The sequence below is a fragment of the Solanum lycopersicum genome, chromosome 4, assembly GCF_036512215.1.
Source record: "Solanum lycopersicum chromosome 4, SLM_r2.1".
Lineage (NCBI taxonomy): Eukaryota > Viridiplantae > Streptophyta > Magnoliopsida > Solanales > Solanaceae > Solanum > Solanum lycopersicum.
In genome coordinates this window covers 63,110,843-63,130,797 of record NC_090803.1, presented here as the reverse complement: position 1 = coordinate 63,130,797, position 19,955 = coordinate 63,110,843, and the positions used below count along the sequence as shown (strand labels likewise).

The window sequence follows — 19,955 nt, the reverse complement described above, 5'->3', positions numbered from 1 at the left end:
TTTATTATTCATATATATAATATAAATTTTATTGATGGATAGTATATTTAGTACACATTTTAATACACTTATAGTATAATGTGTCAATTTCCTATCAAAAAAGCGTAATACTTTTTTTTAAAAAAATAGATATAGTAAATATATATTTCATACATAATTGACGTTTAATACATACTACAAATTTAACATAGTATTGTTATACATATTAAAGTAACGATAAAATTTCTTAATTGTTTTTTAAAAAACACTCATCCAAATAATTTTCCCTTTTTTGGACAATTTTGTTGTTTTATTTTGAATTGTACGAAAACTTCACTGATTATACTATAGAATCAAAACACACTTACAAATTTGATAAATGTCGTACATTTTAAATTATAGGTAAATCATGAACATGGGATATAGTTCATGTAAGTATAATTACGTCAAATAATGTTTAATGGTCTTATAGATTCATGTCATGGTATATAATAACTTGTGTTTGAGATCTATTTAAATTATATCTTATTATAATAATAAAAACAACAAAGTTGTCATTTTTTTAAAAAAAAACTATCGAATAAAGCAATTAAGTGTACCCAAACTAATATTCTCAAGAAAAATATTTAAGATTGACGGGATTAAGCGAATTTCCTGACTTTTTACCCGCCTAACTTCTTTGGAAGTAATTTCACACCTGTTTTCTCCAATTTTTGAAGCAGTCTCCAAAAATAGATCAAACTTAAAAACACCATTGAGTTATAAATAAAAATTCAACTAAAGAACATATAATACATTAAAAAAAAAAAAACTTTTTGGAGGTTTTCAATAATTATGAAAATAAATTTAATCAGATTCTTCAAAAGTGTCGGATTCCTTAAAATTAGTATTAATTTAAAAAATTCAATACAAGTACGAGGTTTGACAAGTAAAAAGGTTGGGAAGTCCGCATATTCCCGTCAATCTTAAATATTTTCTTAAAAATATTAGTTTTGGGTACACTTAATTACTTTATTTGATAGTTTTAAAAAAATAAAAAAGTAGACAACTTTGTTATTTTTATTATTATAATAAATATATAATTTAAATAATTTTCAATCATAAATTATTTTATAACATACATATCATGAATCTATAAGGTCATTAAATGTCACTTGACTTAATATTACTTGATCGAATCTATAAGACATACATCATTACATCTTATTCATGATTATAAAAACAAATAAAACACTAACGAGAAGATATATTGAACTTCTAAACCACTATTGTTGTTATTATCTTTTTTTTTTCTTATTCTTCCGTACATTTTAGTGGAAAAGTATAAATATATCCACTTAAACTACCGTAAATAATATACAGATACCTTTCGTCATACTTTAAGAATATTGATGTCTCCGTCGTCCAAAAAACTAGAGTATGCCTTTTAGTCCAACGGAAGACTTAATAGGGACACATGTCACAATCTCATCCATCGATCTGATCGATGTCGAGTCAATGGATAAGATTATGATACGTGTATGTCTGTTTGTATAAAGTGTATATATATTCTAATTTTTGGACGGCAAAGAAACCAACATTCCTAAAATATGACAAAAAATATCTACCTACCGTTTATGATAGTTCAAGGGTATATTTATTTTTTTCCCCTTTATTTTATAAGAAGAAAAAGAGGAGGAAAACGTCAATATAATTGGCTGGCATTAATTTAATGAATTTATTAAACAAACATCCAAAATAACATCTTTATTGATGTGACATTTATGATCACAGATATAAAATGAGCATAAATGAGAGCCACATTTTTCTAACATTTTCGAATAGAGTAACATTTTATAATAGCTATAGTCACGGGGATGTTAAAAAAAAAAAAAAAAAATTAATCGAATCGATCGAATTTAATTTAATCGAATTGATTTATGTTACTCTTTGAATAAAATTGTGGATTTTTATTTTAAGTGTACAATTGTTTCGAAAATTGGATGGTCCTTTTAATTTATAAAAAAATAAAAAAGATTTTTAAATCGAATCGAATAATCTTACGTATAAAATAATTTATATATTAACAATATGTTAAATTTGATATATAAAAATATTTTTTTCAAATATAAATGTAACATAGGTCCTAGGCCTTTGACGACTAGACGACTTTGAATTTTTGCATTTTAATTAGTCTTTATTTATTTAGATTTAAAAATAAACGTAATAGATACTCTATCAAACAATATAGCAAAACTTATGTAAACACTCTTATTAAATACTTACGGTCAAACAATGCGACAATAAAGTTTGACATTCTTATTTTTTTGGTAAAGAGTTAAGTAATTCTTCAATATATATACGAAAGAAATATTTTAATAGTAATATATTTTGAGGTGATATTTTAAAAGTAAAAAAATTATAAATTAATCGAACTGTAACGATGCTAAAGAGAAATCGATATATTTAGGATGATTTAAAAAAATCTAAGTTGGTTATATATTATAAAATATTCGAAAAACTTAGATAATATAACTTTTAAAGAATAATCGACAGAGTCGTACCATTGACACCACTGACTATAAACACTTATGCTCTCTTTTTGGAAATTATTATAGATCATTAATAGCAAAAATAGTATTTTATATGTGTTACGACTTATAATCCATCCTTTGAAATAACTCAGTTGAAATTTATTATATATTAACAAGAAAATATATTTTCTACGCAATAGATTAATCATTTAAGACCAAAAAAAAAAATAGAAAGGAAGAATAGTATAAAAAAAAAGTGATGAATTATCAATATTAATCTTCAAAACTCAAATTAAAATTTTATTTTAGTCATCATCACGAATAAGAAAAAGAAAAGAACATACACAACTTAATAGTTGAAGTTTTGAGCATGGACAATAACAAAAATATTCAAATTTTTGATCAATCTAAACGATATAATTCATTTCATTAAGTAACATTAATATATTTGTATTCATGTAAGTTTAAGAAAAGATTGAAAACAACTTATTATGTTATCAGTATATATAACTTAATTCCTATATAATCTTATTTATATAAATTATATTAATATATAATAAAATTAATAATAATAATTTATACATATGACTTTCTTTGGTACGGTTCACATTTTGACCTATGTTATTTACATTGATTCAATGTGTTTATTCGGACAAAATTTGCGACATAGATTATAAAGACAACGAGTTATCTTGAGATTCTCAACAATTTATAATTTATTATTTTGTTATATTTCAATTTATCATTTAATTAAAAATAATAATACCATCTTTGATGTAATTTCATAATATACTTTAAATTTTTAAATATTTATTTTTTACTTTAAAATAATTTTCTTTCTTTCAAATTTAAACAATTTTCACCTACAAACGATTATAATTTGGGCTTTCACAATAGTGTTTCCCTTAGTCCCTTTCTTTCCACCACAAACAATCAAATCGATTTGATTTTATATGTTAAGCTCACACATGCGTTGATACGTAAAATATCGCGGAGTTAATAAATTTCTTCATTTTTACTTAGAATATTTAATTTAAATATTTAATTATGATACGAATATTTTTGTTTTCTTAAAACAAGCTTTATAACACATAAATTTGAACTAATTAATTTTAAATATAAATACTAAGTAAAAAAAATATAATAAATAGATCACTTACACCCTTCATTATATTTTGGGACAAAAATGCCCCTGCTGTTATCTTAAGAGATGACAAATACCCTCAAAAGTTAACATTTCAAATTTTTATCAACACGATAAGTCACGTGAACGTTGCCAACTAGAATTCACTATAATAGAACTAGACCTTTAGCAGCGACAACAAATCACTACAAAAGCCCAAAAAATCATAGCTTAAATTGACACATCAAAAATTAAAGAGCATAATAATTAAGTGACGCTAATATAAATATTCTGTTTATATATTATGCCAAAAAAAATAACAAAATCGAATGACTATAGATTTGACACGTCCAAAAGGTGTTGGGTAGTAGAAAGGCACCACACACCCCTTTTCAACAACATTACATTTTAAGTACAACACGCTATTATTAAGTCCATATACCTTTTTTCTTTTACGACTTTTAACCAACTAATTATTGCAGCACTTTATAAAGTCTAAAGATAATTAATAAAAGGAGTTGAACTTTAATTCATATTAAATTTAAATTATATAATTTTTTTGCAGCACTTTATAAAGTCTAAAAATAATTAATAAAAGGAGTTGAACTTTAATTCATATTAAATTTAAATTATATTATTTTTTTGCAGCACTTTATAAAGTCTAAAATAATTAATAAAAGGAGTTGAATTTTAATTTTATATAAATTCTTAATTATAGATGTTTAAAGTGTAATCAATTAGTCGATTATTCATTCATTTAAAAAATATTTGAATTAAAACAAGGTAAATAACGAATCGATTTATTTTAAAAATAATAATTTTACAATTATTTAATAAATGTTGATTTTCTTTAATAGAGCCTATGTAAGACCTAAAAAAAAATAAACTTTTTCATCTCGATAAAATAAATTGAATTCATTACTTCCTAATATGAACAAAGTGGACAAATCATATTTTTAGAGTCCGTTTAGATGGGCTTAATAAAAACAACTTTAAAAAAGTATTTTTGAAAGTGCTAAAACTTATTTTTAAAATAAGCAGTTATGCGTTTGGATAAAAGTGCTAAAGTTGTTATGCCAAACGTGAAAAGGGAAAAATAGAAGAAAGAGATGTTAGAGTTATATGGGTAATTTGGAGATTGTATAAAAATATTAAGGGAAAAAACATAAAAATATGGTCAACTTAAAACAACTTATAAGCTAAAAAAAAACACCCCTACCCCTATTGCCAAACATTTAAATAAGTCAAAAACCAGTGTTTAAGAGCCTGTTTGGCTCAGCTTAAAAGCTGTTCAAACTGACTTAAAAGCTGGTTTTTGACTTATTTAGCTGTTTGGCAATACTCAAAACAGCTTATTTTAAGTTAAAAAAAAAATTATTTTAAGCCAAAAGTTAAAAGCTGGGGTAGGGGTGCTTTTTTTTTTTAGCTTATAAGCTGTTTTAAGTTGACCACATTTTTATCTTTTTGTGCTTAATATTTTTATACAATCTCCAAATTACCCATATAACCTTAATATTTCTTTCTTTCATTTTTCCCTTTTCACGTTTGACATAATAACTTCAGCACTTTTATCCAAACGCATAACTGCTTATTTTAAAAATAAGTTTCAGCACTTTTAAAAGTACTTTTTTAAAGCTGCTTTTATTAAGCCCATCCAAACGGACCCTAAGTCAGTTTGACCAGCTTTTAAGCTCATGTTTGTCAACTTCATGCAAAAAAAATAAAATAAAAATTGAAAATGATATATGGCTAAAATAATTGGTAATTGTAGAGCTATAATTGATGCGTGTATATAACAAGATAATATTAGAAATTTGCTAATTTGTCAAAATACGTAGAAAACTTAATTACTTTATTGGGGCAATTATTGGATGAAATCAAACATGGTATATAATATAAATAAATAGGAATTTTCTTAAATATCATTATTCGTATAAAATAATGAGATTTTACTCGATTATTTTTAAAATATAATTAAATATATTATATCTGTAAATACAAATAATAATAAAATACATTATATTTATTCATATAATAATAGCGAAACATATTATATGCGTGTGTATTATTTGTAATAGGCCACCAAATTATTATTATACAAAAGAATAGAGAAAAATTGAATTAACTTTAATCATACATTTTTCTAAATAAAAATATAATCCGTCTTAATTTTATTTATGACACGATAGAAAATAAATCAAAATCCTTACTAAAATAGAAGGTACTATACTATTTATTTTTTATTATTGATATACTGATATCATTTCCAAAAATTGTTATGAGAATATTCGTGAAGTATCTATTGGTGAAAAATCCAATACTAATTTCTTCTACTAAAGAAAACAAAAACGAAATATAATTAATTAGCTTGTCATTTGTCAACTACACCCCCCAATTTCCAATTTCAATTAAATTTTGGTGAAATTCATGTGATATAGTTGAAATTTAAATTTTATAATTTTAATTGTCCAAATTAATAATTTTAGATATTTATATAAGTTAAAAAATAATTTAGTTGATTCTAGAAGTTTTAATTATGTCTTATAAATTAGGACGGAGAATGTATAAATATTTCTACTTTTTCTCTTTTTTTTTTTTTTAATATATATATATAAAAATGTCCTCCTTTTTCATTGTTCTTTTTTGTTTTTCCCCTTTTCAAAATCAATCCAAACAGAGCCTTAACAGGGCCCAAGATAGCTTCTAGTCAAAATCTTACACACAATAAACTCACCACCACAGCGGCAGCAGTAGCAGACCGGAATCTCCTCCTTCCTCCTCCGTCTGCTCCGCCGTCTTTCTCCGATCAGCCGCCGTCCTCCTCCTTCGCTCCAAAACCGTACTGTTAACACCGTGGTTTGGCTGTTTGTGTATCAAAATCTCAACTACCAAACAGTCAACAACTACTTATCTACTTATATACAACTACTTTTTCGTGTTTGTATCAGAGAGGTATAGGAAATGGAGTCGAGTTTGGAGTTGTTGAGATCGATTGAATCGGCATTGGGAGTGTCGTTGGGGAGTGATACGGTGTTGGTGCTACTTACGACGTCGTTCGCGGTCATCGTTGGATTAGTAGTGTTCTTCTTGAAGAGATCAAGTGATCGAAGTAAAGAAGTGAAGCCTGTGGTGTTCCCCAAGTCCTTACATGTGGAGCCGGAGGAGGAGACTGAGCTAGAACCTGGAAAAGTTAAGGTCACCGTATTTTTCGGTACTCAAACTGGTACTGCTGAGGGTTTTGCCAAGGTATTATATGGTGATCTTTGCCTTTATTATGCTTTCCATTTAACCTATGTTCCTAGTTAATTAGGAAATTTTAGAAGATATATAGTTATGCTTAATTCAATCGCTATCACATATGAGTAATGAGCTAGATCCACTATAAGCTGCTCTGTGGTGGTGTGCTGGTAGCTGGTGAAACAGAGTAGAGTGGTGTGCTGGTAGCAGGTGAAACAGAGGAGGGAACCGAAGTTGGTCTGGACACATAATTATTTAAAGGAATATTCACAGAACAACTGTTATTTGATATCAGATCCTAGATCCACGTACTGATTGGGCCATTCTATAGATTCTTTGATGTTTATATGTATAGTGATTCTTGTTTTTTAAACTTGGGAATGAAGGGAGTGGATCATGTAGAAAATCATTCACATTCGTAATTTTCTGAATGAATTTCAGTAGATCAGGAGGTCTAAAATGAGGTTCAATCCGTTCAGGCAGACTAGTCCCGAGTTTTTATCCAGGGTGGACTTATCCATAGATCTATTTTGTCCTTTTTCACACGAGCATCATGATGATCTCGTGTATTATGGAATCTCAGTGTTTCTGTTGCATTTTGTCGATTACTGCCATTTTTTTGAGAAAGATAACATTTTTTACTGTCATTTTTCAATCATGGAGTAATGACTATGGAAATTCTGGTGGTTACTGAGTCTACTGATCAAATTTTCTGTTCTTCTTCCCTTTATTGTTATTGATCTCTTTCAATGGAAATCTTGAGTATATGAGGGAAATAAATAATGATGGGATCATGTGGGTTCTCTAGAATATATAATTCAGTTGAACTTCTTGCTAGTGCCTGCTCATATTGCATTTTAGCTTGCTTTCAGGTTTGTTATTCCAGTACATATTGGTGGTTTCATGAGCATGCATGTTGTTGCATTCAATTCAGTTGCGTTTTATTAATGAGCAAACTGCTGCTGCTTAAGTTTGAATTCTCATCATTAATACATTATGCATAATCAGGGCACATTGCATAACCAAGATAAATTTACGTAATTAGTTATGTGATTGGCATTTTCTACCTCAGTGTGGTCTCCCTAAAATCTCTGGCTTTTCTGCATGATGGATATAACTGGCTATTCAGCTAGGTTTTCTAAAAATCTCATATTTTCTGCATGCTCACATCAGTCTAAAGACTGGTGGTTTCCGTGGCCTTGCTTTATTCATACTTCTTTGCAAGTTTGAATTCTCATCCAACTTAATAGTCCATTTTCATTCTTCCTGTTATCTGCGGTAGAGTGTAGACGTACTATTTATTGCTGCCGTGATGATGTGATTGGGTGTTCTTTTGATCCAACACCCGCACGCTCAAATCTATCCTCGGGTTCAATATCAGAAAAGTGATTTTCCTCCAAAACTATGGCAAAGAGCATAAGTAGCATGACATTGTGTAACTGAGGTGTGACACTGTTATGTGTCCACTTCAGTTAGGCTTTCAAAAAATCTCATCTTTCCTGCATGCTCACATTAGTCTAGAGTCTGGTGGTCTGCCTTTTCTTGATTGATAATTTAGTATCATGTTCCCTTCCAGGCTTTATCAGAGGAGATAAAAGCAAGATATGAGAAGGCAGTTGTGAAAGTCGTGGACATGGTAAGTTGCATAGACTGATTTATCCTGAATTACTTGCTTTGAGTCTTCTTCTCTGATAACACAACTTTCAACTAGGATGATTATGCTGCCGATGATGATATTTACGAGGAGAAACTGAAGAAAGAGACACTTGCATTTTTCATGGTGGCAACGTAAGATATATGTTCATTTGGAGTATGTCAAGTTCGGTTTTTTTGTGCTTTAACTTGAGCATATAATTTTCGCATAGCTTACATTTTTCACCTGATACTTTAGTTACGGGGATGGAGAGCCAACTGATAATGCTGCAAGGTTTTACAAGTGGTTCACTGAGGTAGAAAAATAGTTATGAGTGTCATTGTTCTTAAAGTGTGTTCAGAGCAACTTCTTTTCTTTGTGTGGAACATTATATCTGTGTTCTGTTTTAGGGACAAGAACGGGGTGCATGGTTGCAGAACCTTAGCTATGGCGTTTTTGCCCTGGGTAATCGCCAATATGAACACTTTAACAAGGTATTTTCTGGGTATTATTATTGTATTTTCCAGATTCCTGTTTTGTTATCTGATAAAGATCTTTTGGAACAGATTGGGAAGGTGATAGATGAACAATTGAGTGAACAAGGTGTGTATATGTTGTTTTTTACTATGGCGTAGGATCTACTGTTCGTGTTTCAACTTCCGGTACTAAATATTTAGCTGCTTGAAAGTTGTTGGATGATATTGCCAAATAAATTATGCCTCCACATTTGGCCCAACTGAACTGCATTGAATTATAGTGATTGTTTATGAGTCTATTCATTTTCCAACTACCAAGTTATTAGTAATTGAAAATGATTACTGGTGTTTCTTTTAGCATCTACCATTTATTTCTTGCTTTTGGCGTTATGTAGTCTTGATATGCTTCAGTCTTATGCTTTAAGTGAAGGATGAAGGTGAGCAGAGAAACCTTTCAGTTATAGTCAAGATATTTTGTTCCCAGAGGCCCATGTAAAAAATTGTAATCAGCCGATGCACAATCCACTTTCTTGCTATTTGTTATTGTGTGATAATCAATTAAATGACAAGTTTATACCATAGTTGGACTCACTCTTCAGCATCACAGGTGCAAAACGTCTTGTGCCTGTTGGCCTTGGTGATGATGATCAGTGCATTGAAGATGATTTTTCTGCCTGGTAATTTGTCCACTCCTTTTTTGGTTCTATTGGTGTATGTTTTTGCAATCATTCTTTATGCATCTCTGAGATGATATAGACAAGTGGAATTTTATTTTGGTTATTTGCTGTGGTTTGTTTACATAGGCGAGAACAGCTGTGGCCAGAATTGGATCAAATTCTTAGAGACGAGGATGATGCAAATTCTGCTGCCACTCCATATACAGCTGCAATTCCTGAATATCGTTTGGTTATCCATGATACCACTATGAGTCTTGAGGATAAGCATGCAGGCATGGCTAATGGGAATACCACATATGATATCCACCACCCATGCAAGTAAGTGTGTGAATGACCATCTATTTTCTGTTTCAACTCTTTGGCTGGTTACAGATAGTTCTCCCTTTTTGAACCTGCAGAGTCAATGTGGCTGTTCAGAGAGAGCTTCACACACCCGAGTCTGATCGCTCATGTATACACTTGGAGTTTGATATATCTGGCACTGGGATTTCGTAAGTTTGTACATTATTTATGTCCGATTGATGATACTGTATTACCAAAATATTATAGAAGGTCGAAAGTAGGTGGATCAGTTGATGTTCTTTCTGTCACGTGTTCCATTCTATTTGTAGTGTTCTATCTTATTATCATAACATATATATTCTGAAGATCTTACAATAGGGAAAATTCATACTTTGACGTTCTTTGCGTCATGTGGGAGATGTAACTAAAACTTTTTCGCTGCATCTTGGGACATGCTTTAATTGTAATGGAGAAAGTCTGGAGGATAGTATGATGGCTCCTCCTTCAGTGGCTTGCCATAAGAATTAGATCCATCTCTATATTTTATGAATCGTTTTGTAATAAAATTGTCTTCTGTTATTGAAGACAATTTTTTGCGTGGTTAGAGTTCAATTGTTTTGTTATGTGCTAAGTTTTCTTATCCAGGAATGGTTCTGCTAATCTGTCTCCTTATATTTCATTTGTCCTGAACCGTGTGAGCTATTGTATCTGTGCTTCTTTCATCGCATACCTGTGTTCATGATGCCATGATGGTTGTGTACGAAGCTTTGTTGTGTAATGCATCACTTTCTTCCAATTCTCAGCTATGAAACAGGAGATCATGTGGGTGTTTATGCTGAAAATTCTGAAGATACTGTTGAGGAAGCTGCGAGATTGCTGGGGCAGTCATTAGACTTGATATTCTCTATTCATACCGACAAGGAGGATGGTACAGCTGGAGGAGGCTCGTTACCCCCACCTTTTCCTGGTCCCTGCACTCTACGTGCTGCACTTGCTTGTTATGCAGATCTTCTGAATCCACCGCGGAAGGTGTGTCTCCATCGTAGAATACATTTTACATCTTTTAACAGTTAATGTTGGCCTCGCTTTACTGGAGATTCTGATGATGTGTTCTCAGGCTACTTTGGTTGCATTGGCTGCCCATGCAGCTGAACCTAGTGAAGCAGAAAAGCTCAAGTTCTTGGCATCTCCTCAGGGCAAGGTGAAATAGTTTTGGTTATGCTGTTCAGCTTCTTTCAATTGTTGCCTAGTGACTCACCATTGACAGAAAGTAGAAACCCAAGAGGTTAAATTGGTATCCTAATATGCCCTTCGACTTTGGTTTCATTCAGGATGAGTATTCTCAATGGATTGTAGTAAGTCAAAGAAGTCTTATTGAAGTAATGGCTGAGTTTCCATCGGCAAAGCCTCCCCTTGGTGTATTTTTTGCAGCAGTTGCCCCTCGTTTACAGCCTCGCTACTATTCAATCTCATCATCTCCTCGGTGTGTAATCTCATCTCAATACTGTGGCAAATGTAGTTCAACACATCCCCCAAAATACAAGTGCAGTGTACTTAGCTTCAACTTTGGTGAATTAAATTGATGGAACTTTTTTTTGTCATCTGTAGATTTGCACCCGCTAGAGTCCATGTAACCTGTGCACTAGTCTATGGTCCAACTCCCACTGGCCGAATTCATAAAGGAGTGTGTTCAACTTGGATGAAGGTAATCAAAGAATCTTACACCTGCGTTGTCAATGTTCTAGTTCTTATTAAGTTCCCTTGCACTTCTAATTAGTTTGCTCGTTATACAAAAGCAAATACATTTTGTACTAACATCTTGAGCTCATCCAATAATTAACAGAGTGCAGTACCTTCGGAGAAAAGTCACAATTGCAGCTCTGCTCCCATTTTCATTAGGCCATCTAATTTCAAATTACCAGCCGACCCTTCAATTCCAATTGTCATGGTGGGGCCTGGGACTGGTTTGGCACCATTCAGGGGATTCCTGCAGGTGCGACAGTTGCTTTTCGTTTTTCAAAAAAATAATATTGCCTGTTCTGGTGCAATTGCTATAAGACAGATGTGGTTTTTCAGGAAAGAGCAGCATTGAAGGAAGATGGCGCTCAACTTGGTCCTGCTTTACTGTTTTTCGGTTGTAGGAATCGTAGAATGGTAGGTCCTGACGGATCCATTGCGAATTTGTATATTGAGAGGTCTGATAAGTTATACTATCTGGTAGATTATTCTTACTTTATATGGTTTTAGGACTTTATTTATGAGGAAGAGCTTCAGAGTTTTGTGGATCAAGGTGTAATATCAGAGCTGATTATTGCATTTTCAAGGGAAGGGTCACAGAAAGAGTATGTTCAACACAAAATGATGGAAAAGGTTAGTGTGCTGATGTGATAAGACTGAGCCCAATTGTTGTAAAGCTAAGTGATTCTAATGCAACTTATGATGTATGTGCAGGCTTCCCATGTTTGGAGTTTAATCTCTCAGGAGGGATATCTATATGTATGTGGGGATGCTAAAGGGATGGCCAGAGACGTACATCGTACACTCCATACCATAGTCCAGGAGCAGGTATGTGCTACTACTTTATCCCAAAAGAAAAAGCGGATGATTTGGTTATATCTGATTTGGTTTGTTGTGTTTAAATAAAAAATTCAGGAGAATGCGGACTCATCCAAAGCAGAGGCTGTTGTAAAGAAACTCCAAATGGATGGAAGATATCTCAGGGATGTGTGGTAATGATCATCGAGGCGTTGGTTCATTTGTTTTACTCATAGCAAGCTTGCAAGGTCTTCTCATTTGCTTTGAGTTCCATAGCTAGAAAAGATCACCATCAATATAAGTTTTGTCCAGTAGGTTGTTGTTATTGCTCTTCCATTGGAGCAGATATATGAAATTTTTTATTATAAGAAAAGATTTAAGTATTGATACAAAAACTTCTATATGTAGTTGGTAACAAACACAAATCAATCCCGAATCATGTTGTAAACTGTACCAAAAGGCTTTTGTAAGAATAGCTGTACAAATGAAGGGAGGGTAGAATAAGTGTGTTGCTACACATTTATGTTGCTCTACTTTTTATATATTGCAATATTTCTTGTGCTCTTCTTCATCTTTTAGTGTTCAGTTTATTCCTAACTTGTTTTCACAAGAAATTTGAATTGAAGATGATCGCCATCCAATTGGGACTAGTGGAGTTCAAAAATTCATTTTCAAGATTATTGGGGCAATTTTTCGAGTTTTTGAATAGTGTGAAGAAAAAATCGCTTTGATAGTTTGCCATGATTACCTAGTATCTATATACGAGCAAATTGATCCAAACAATATCGTCTAAAACATAATAAAAGAAGTAGTCCAAATTGATACTCCTAAACAAAAAGACCAACTTGTGATTCTGTCACTTGTCCTTTATTACTGCAAAACAAAGTACTTACATGATTCCAATGGTTTTCAGTAACTTTAGATCGTCCAAATCAAAATATCTTTGAAAACAAAAAGACCAGTTAGTTTGGTTCAATGTTTAATTCCTTCAAATTTTTATATATTTTCTTTTTTTAAAAAAAAATTATAATTGGTGTAAGATTACGTCTTCATGTACTCGCATCAATAAAATATATCGATTAATTCTATTCATTAAGATTAAAAAGTTAGGATATATGATTTTTTTTTAGTGATATCGCAAAGACAAAGATAGAAGAATCTGTCTAATAAAATTTTGAGTTATTTTTCTAATCTAATTTTGATTCAAATTACTTTCTGGACAAATTGATTTATGACCCTTCTCTAAACTTATTTAATTTTTCCCCTTTAATTAAAAAAAAAAACTCCTGCCCAATTTTTTCTTTTTTTTTTTTATTCGCACTGCTGCTTCGTGAGAGTAATATCCACCATCTTTGGCCGCTCACTATTCCTATCAGACGACACCATTTTTGAACTTCAAAAAAGATTAAAACTTGAAACCTAGATTGAGTTGGGTCATTTTGAAAACTCACCAAGAATCTGAATGAATTGAAGCTACAATTATCGACCCAAAATCCCCCTTTAACTGGAATTTCCAAATAGTAAGCATTTTCTTGATTTATTTTCCTGTCATTTGGTATAAATTTCAGTATGCTGTTTGTTATTAGACACCATTTTGTTCATTTCTGGTCAAAATCAACTCTTTTGTGTATTAAAGATTCTAGCTTTAGTAAAATTACTTGCTTGAACACTTTATATGTATACCCTTTTAGGTATAGTTTTAGAAATTTGTATTCTTGGACTCAAATGTACTGCCCATCAAATTCTAGACTACTTTTCTCTCAGACCCAATTTGGTGTCTTAGCTATAAAACCATCCCTATATGTGTTTCTGCATCAATGGTTGCCCGTTAGTTTCTATTCTTCAAGTGCACCTGGATGGCTAAGAGGACCACCATCAAGATCTTTAAGGAAAAGGATGAATAGAAGAGCAAGAATTGCAGCAATGCCTGTTCTTGATGAATCCCAGTTTCAAAATGCTGTGTCTCAGCTTCCACCTAGATTTACCCCTGAAGAACTGAGGGATGTCATGGTTTTGCAAAGAGATCCTTTAGTGTGTTTGGAGTTGTTCAATTGGGCGTCGAAACAGCACAGGTTCAGGCATAATGTTTCGACGTACCATGTTGCAGTACAAAGGCTTGGTGAAGCGAATATGTATAAAGAAATGGATGATATTGTTAATCAAGTGCTTGCCATACCATCGATTGGAACTGAGGAACTTTTCAATTCGATGATTTATTATTTCACTGAAGCTAGGAAGTTGACAAGAGCTGTGATGATATATAAGCATATGTTAAACATTAGGAAATTTGATTGTAGGCCGTCGATTAAAACTTATAATATTCTTTTCGCGGCGCTTCTTAGTAGGAGGAATAATTCATATATAAATCACATGTACATGGACGCTATAAGGTCTCTGTTCAAGCAAATGGTTGATAATGGGATTGAACCAGATATAATTTCCTTGAATACTTTGATTAAAGGATATGTGCTTTCGCTTCATGTAAATGATGCTCTTAGGATATTTCACCAAATGGGTGTGGTTTACCAGTGCGAGCCTAACTCATTTTCATATGATTATCTGATTCACGGGTTATGTGCACAAGGAAGAACAAAGAATGCTAAGGAAATTTATGATAAAATGAAATGCAAAAGATTGATACCTAGTACTAAATCATACAACTCGCTCGTGAACTCTTTGTCTCTTGGAGGAGAGGTTGATGAGGCTGTGAAATTCTTGTGGGAGATGAATGAAAATCGAAGAACAATTGACTTCATCACCTTCAGAACAGTAATTGATGAAGTCTGCCGGCAAAAGAGTATGCAAGATGCCATAGACTTGTTGAAGGAGTTACAGGATAAGGGCCTTGTCGATAGTCTTACCCATAGCAAACTTCTGCGTGAATTTGAAGATGACATTGATAATCTATATGTCAGAAATCGTTAAAGGTATTGCTTTACATTCCTTGATTTCTTACTCTTGGGTGGATCTGTTTGTTGCTTTTTGTGGTGTATTCACAATGAGGGCTTTACTTTCCTTGTCTGTTCCTTTTGCTACTAGAATTACTGCTGTACCTTATTTTGAAAATACTTTCCAGTTGCATTCCTTGATTATTTACTTTAGTTCATGTTGACATTTACAACTGTCTAAATGTTACAATGAAGCTCAATTTTATGGCGAGTCTATAAAATCCACCAATTTCCCTTCATCGTACATCTCAACAAAATTACACCATGTAGACAAGTTACTTAAACATTTAAACTTCAACATCTTGATGGAAATAGCTTTGCGTTCAAAACACCTCAAACTCCTTTTGCTCCAGAAAGTCCAAAATACACAACCAAGGATGGTCCTCCATGTATGTTTCAGCTTTGTGTTTCCTTTGAAGAACTTCAGCATTACATCAGATTCAGTAGAGAAGTTACAAAACTGGTAGTATCTTTCTGTTAGATTGGATACTGTTGTTGTGTTGCATGAGCAAAATTGACTTGGTGAAAAGAACAAAACTAAAACTGCAAACTTCAATTAGGGGAAATTTCTGTAAGTTGAAACATGAAGGGTGGCCCGACAATTATCAAGCACCTCAAGGGTCTAAAGATAACTGTTCTCGAATTTTTTTAGTTGAAAATTTTTTGTAATGTCATTGATTGGAAAGGAAACAAAACCTCGAGGACATGTTATGTGAAATATGTGTGTGGATTTGAGCTTTCTTTTCTTGTCCTGGGAGGCAGGAGGGAGGGAATAAATTCACATACCTATGTTCTGTTCTTACCAAGCACAGGATATATTATGCTGAGAATTTTCTGATGCCGCAGCTAAGCTAGGAAAATAATCCGACATGGTGGCTTTGGGGGGAAAACAGTTTCTATTGCCTGGAGCTGAACCTATGGAGTGCTTGGCTTGAGACATTGGCAGGTACAATGTCTAATATTTGCTCGGAAGCTACTGTTGCTTCCAATTTTTTCCATTTTCATCTCCGTGATAACATGCCTGTAGATGAACTATTAAAATCATTTGAAATTTCTTTTCATGTCCTAGAAAAAGCTGTTAGCTGGTATTATCGGTCTCTCTCTCTGCTTATGGAGGAGGCAAATATTCTTGAGGAATTTTTCCTGAATGAGGACTTCGATGAAATTGTCAATCATAGGGAAAAAGCTGAACTTGAAAAGTTCATGCGACCTGCACGAATGGTGTAACGACTGCCCCGCCTAAGCATTTATTTTAAGTTGGTGAAATCCATGTCGAGTATCTACATTCCACAACTTGATCACACCCCATTAACTCTGTCACTCCCTCTCGAAACGAAGTCCAATGTTAAGACATATCTGATGAGAGAATTACCAACTCGTGATTTGGTGAATAGTTAACTGGATAATTTAGGGCCCGTTTGGATGGGCTTAATAAAAGCAGCTTTAAAAAAGTACTTTTAAAAGTGCTGAAACTTATTTTTAAAATAAGCAGTTATGCGTTTGGATAAAAGTGCTGAAGTTGTTATGTCAAACGTGAAAAGGGAAAAATGGAAGAAAGAAATGTTAGGGTTATATGGGTAATTTGGAGATTGTATGAAAATATTAAGAGCAAAAAGATAAAAATGTGGTCAACTTAAAACAGCTTATAAGCTAAAAAAAAAAAAGCACCGCTACCCCAGCTTTTAACTTTTGGCTTAAAATAAGTTTTTTTTTAACTTAAAATAAGTTATTTTGAGTATTACCAAACAGCTAAATAAGTCAAAAACCAGCTTTTAAGTCAGTTTGACCAACTTTTAAGCTGAGCCAAATAGGCTCTTAGAGTCGATTATCTCAAGTTAATAGGGAAAAATGTATTGTTTAAAGTCTGGATAACCAATTCTTCAGTGCTTTTTAGTTTCTTTTTAACTGGTAAGTTAAATTTTGGAATGGATTGGGTGGTGAAGAGGCATGTAAGACGCAAGCGCACTACAGCATGGAAGGGGAATCATATTTTAGTGACAGTACTAGTGGTTGGAACCAGATCATGTATGATTACTGCAGGTTTAGGATCTGCGCACAGTATGTGTTTTCTTAGGAGCTAAGGAATTCAAATGTCCACATATGAACCTTCCCAAATGGCCAAACTCTAAAAGATGATAATGCCGAAGGAAAAACTGTAGTCAATTATATTTTTATTCTTTGCCGTTCGGGTTAAATTGACCCTGGATCTTTTTAATGTAGTGCATACATACTTATTAACCATTTTGCTTGTAATAGTTCCCAAATTGGTGTGTGTGAATGCAATAATCTAATTCCGTAAAGGAATGACTTAAAATAAAACCACGTTGCCCAAAATAGGACCGATCTTTATAGTGCATACATAATAGATATTTTAAGTATAAAGGAATTATTGTGTACCAAAGGGAATTCCATGTGCATACTAATAGCTCTTTTTTTGCCTACATGGACGTGGCTGCTTCGCCGCACAAATTCTCTTTGCATGACATCAGAAAACCAAGGCTGTTTCTGCCATTAGCTAAAAACGTTATAAGATAGTAACCTTATGGATAATTGAGCCACCCCTTTACCCTGTTATATCTTACCATGCAGCTAAAAGGAGTGCATCGATGACAACTAGTGCTAATTCACAATCATTACGTAAGTATTGGCACAGACTTGAAGTATTGTCCGACAAGATTATTAGATTCAAGCACTTTATATCAATATTCTGCATTTCTCATCTTTTTTTATTTTGTTTCTGTTCTTTTCTCTGTGATGTTAATAGGACAAACAATCTTGAACTGTTTTAAGATGGAACAGAACTTCACTCTATATGGAAATCATAGAATGAGAAAACCACCTTTAAATATGTTGGAGCTATTATGAATTCCTTTTCTTTCGATTTCTGAAAAACAAGAAGAGCATGATGAATGTTTTCATGAGGATGATTTATGTATTGTTAAGCTCTATATAGTCGTGACATTTGTTAATGGCATAACACATAAATAGACACCTTAACTTGGTCTCAACTAACAACTAAACACCTCAACTTTGAAAGTGCACGTCTAGACACCTTAACTTGGTTTAAGGTGGTCTTGTAAACACCCAACTTTGAGAATGCACATCTAGAATGCACCTCCTTAGAAGTGTCTAGATGTGCATTTTCAAAGTTAGGGTGTTCGTGAGACACACGTGTGTCAAGTTGTCAAGTTGAAGTGTCTAGATGACGACAACCAAAGTTGGGGGTGTTCAACTGCCAGTGGAGGCCTAGTTAAAGTGTCTGCGTGTTATGCCTTCGTTTATTGATGTTAAATCCTTTGTGATGCTGCCTCCCCTATCTATTCCTTTTTCCATCAACAAACAAACGCTTCACTGGGCACATACAATGCCCCACCAACACAATACCGGATAACTTTGTCCACCAAGCATAAGCTGATGGTTGAACATATTCCTCTTTTATGATGTAAATGATGAAGTCGTAGTGATAGTATCGTTATTTGTGATCTCTAAATATCTCATATGCGCTCTTTGAACTATTTGTAGGCTGCATGCAGTCTAGTTTATCAAGGGGTGGCAAGCAAGAACTCATTTTTCGTGGAGAAATGAGAGAGCTGCCGGAACACCAGAAAATTTTCATCATGGAAGATGTATTTGCATCTAATATGGAATGAGGAGCAAGAGTCAAGAGACGAGATGAATCACTTCAAAATATTTCTTCGTATGAATAGCAGCCCGGTGCATTAAACTCCCTCTAGAGTGGGAAGACCAATGAAGATGCCTCGATTTGAACTCGTGAGTCGTGACAGCTAGTACAAGAGACGAGGTGCCTGACCAAATGAACTGTGTAGCTCTTCTTATGAGATACATTGTGTAGTTGTTTTCCTTCTACTAAATCTATACACAGCTAACTTATTAGCTTTGCTTGGAAAGTATACTTTCTTTTATGGAAAAATGACTTTTTGTCATATCAAATACATCCTTAAAGTTTGAACTTTTACTCCCTTTATTTCTAAACTCTTTTCGTTTTAATTTATGTGATATTATTTGATTGCTTATAATTTTTTTTTTTCAAAAAAGGATAAACTTTTGATATTTGTGAGCTTTGGGGAAGTTATTATTTACTGTTTGCCTCTATCATAGAATTAATCGGGGATTTGAGAGGTGATAATTTATTCCGTGACGGATGTTAGGAGTTCGAGTCTGCTTATCTATAATAGTTAACTTCTCTTCTATTAAAAGTCATTGCTTAAAAACAAAAATGTATTCTAAAATTTAAGTTTTATGTTAAGAAATATGCAGACAAGATTAAAAGACTGAACAAACGAAATTAAAAGATTGGAAAACGCATTCTTATTATTATAGCTTCAATCTAATTTATGCTATCCTCTCTCGTCTTAAACGTACTTTCTCTCCAATTATCAATAATGTTTGAAAATCTATCTTACTTGATCTATTTTATGGATAAATAAATATGAAAAAAAAAACGAATTTAAGGACAAAGTCATTGGTATACTGTGAGAGTAACCCTCAAAGGGACTTTCCAAATGATTGTATGCATGTATCGAGGAATTGT

The 19,955-nt window shown here is 32.6% G+C and overlaps 2 protein-coding genes across 4 annotated transcripts; both read left to right on the top strand.

Moving 5' to 3' along the window:
* Positions 1 to 6,215: 6,215 nt before the first annotated feature.
* On the top strand, positions 6,216 to 13,026 carry LOC101256479 (NADPH--cytochrome P450 reductase). Its single transcript, XM_004237953.4, has 18 exons — positions 6,216 to 6,861; positions 8,429 to 8,488; positions 8,564 to 8,640; positions 8,744 to 8,801; positions 8,896 to 8,979; positions 9,052 to 9,088; positions 9,569 to 9,638; positions 9,765 to 9,956; positions 10,037 to 10,129; positions 10,724 to 10,949; positions 11,038 to 11,121; positions 11,252 to 11,403; positions 11,529 to 11,625; positions 11,764 to 11,913; positions 11,997 to 12,074; positions 12,168 to 12,290; positions 12,372 to 12,485; positions 12,573 to 13,026. The coding sequence occupies exons 1-18, from the start codon at positions 6,577 to 6,579 to the stop codon at positions 12,651 to 12,653; spliced, it is 2,061 nt and encodes a 686-aa protein (XP_004238001.2). The 5' UTR covers positions 6,216 to 6,576; the 3' UTR covers positions 12,654 to 13,026.
* Positions 13,027 to 13,749: 723 nt separating this feature from the next.
* On the top strand, positions 13,750 to 19,373 carry LOC101255987 (pentatricopeptide repeat-containing protein At2g27800, mitochondrial-like). Of its 3 annotated transcripts, XR_011220888.1 has the most exons (4): positions 13,756 to 15,382; positions 16,250 to 16,349; positions 17,993 to 18,040; positions 18,926 to 19,373. XR_011220888.1 is itself a non-coding variant. In XM_004237952.5 (2 exons), the coding sequence occupies exon 1, from the start codon at positions 14,025 to 14,027 to the stop codon at positions 15,378 to 15,380; it is 1,356 nt and encodes a 451-aa protein (XP_004238000.1). In that variant the 5' UTR covers positions 13,756 to 14,024; the 3' UTR covers positions 15,381 to 15,382; positions 18,926 to 19,373. The 3 variants fall into 3 exon arrangements, 1 of the variants encoding a protein (XP_004238000.1); XR_003246609.2 differs by lacking the exon at positions 17,993 to 18,040 and having other exon boundaries at positions 13,750 to 15,382; XM_004237952.5 differs by lacking the exons at positions 16,250 to 16,349; positions 17,993 to 18,040.
* Positions 19,374 to 19,955: the final 582 nt, after the last annotated feature.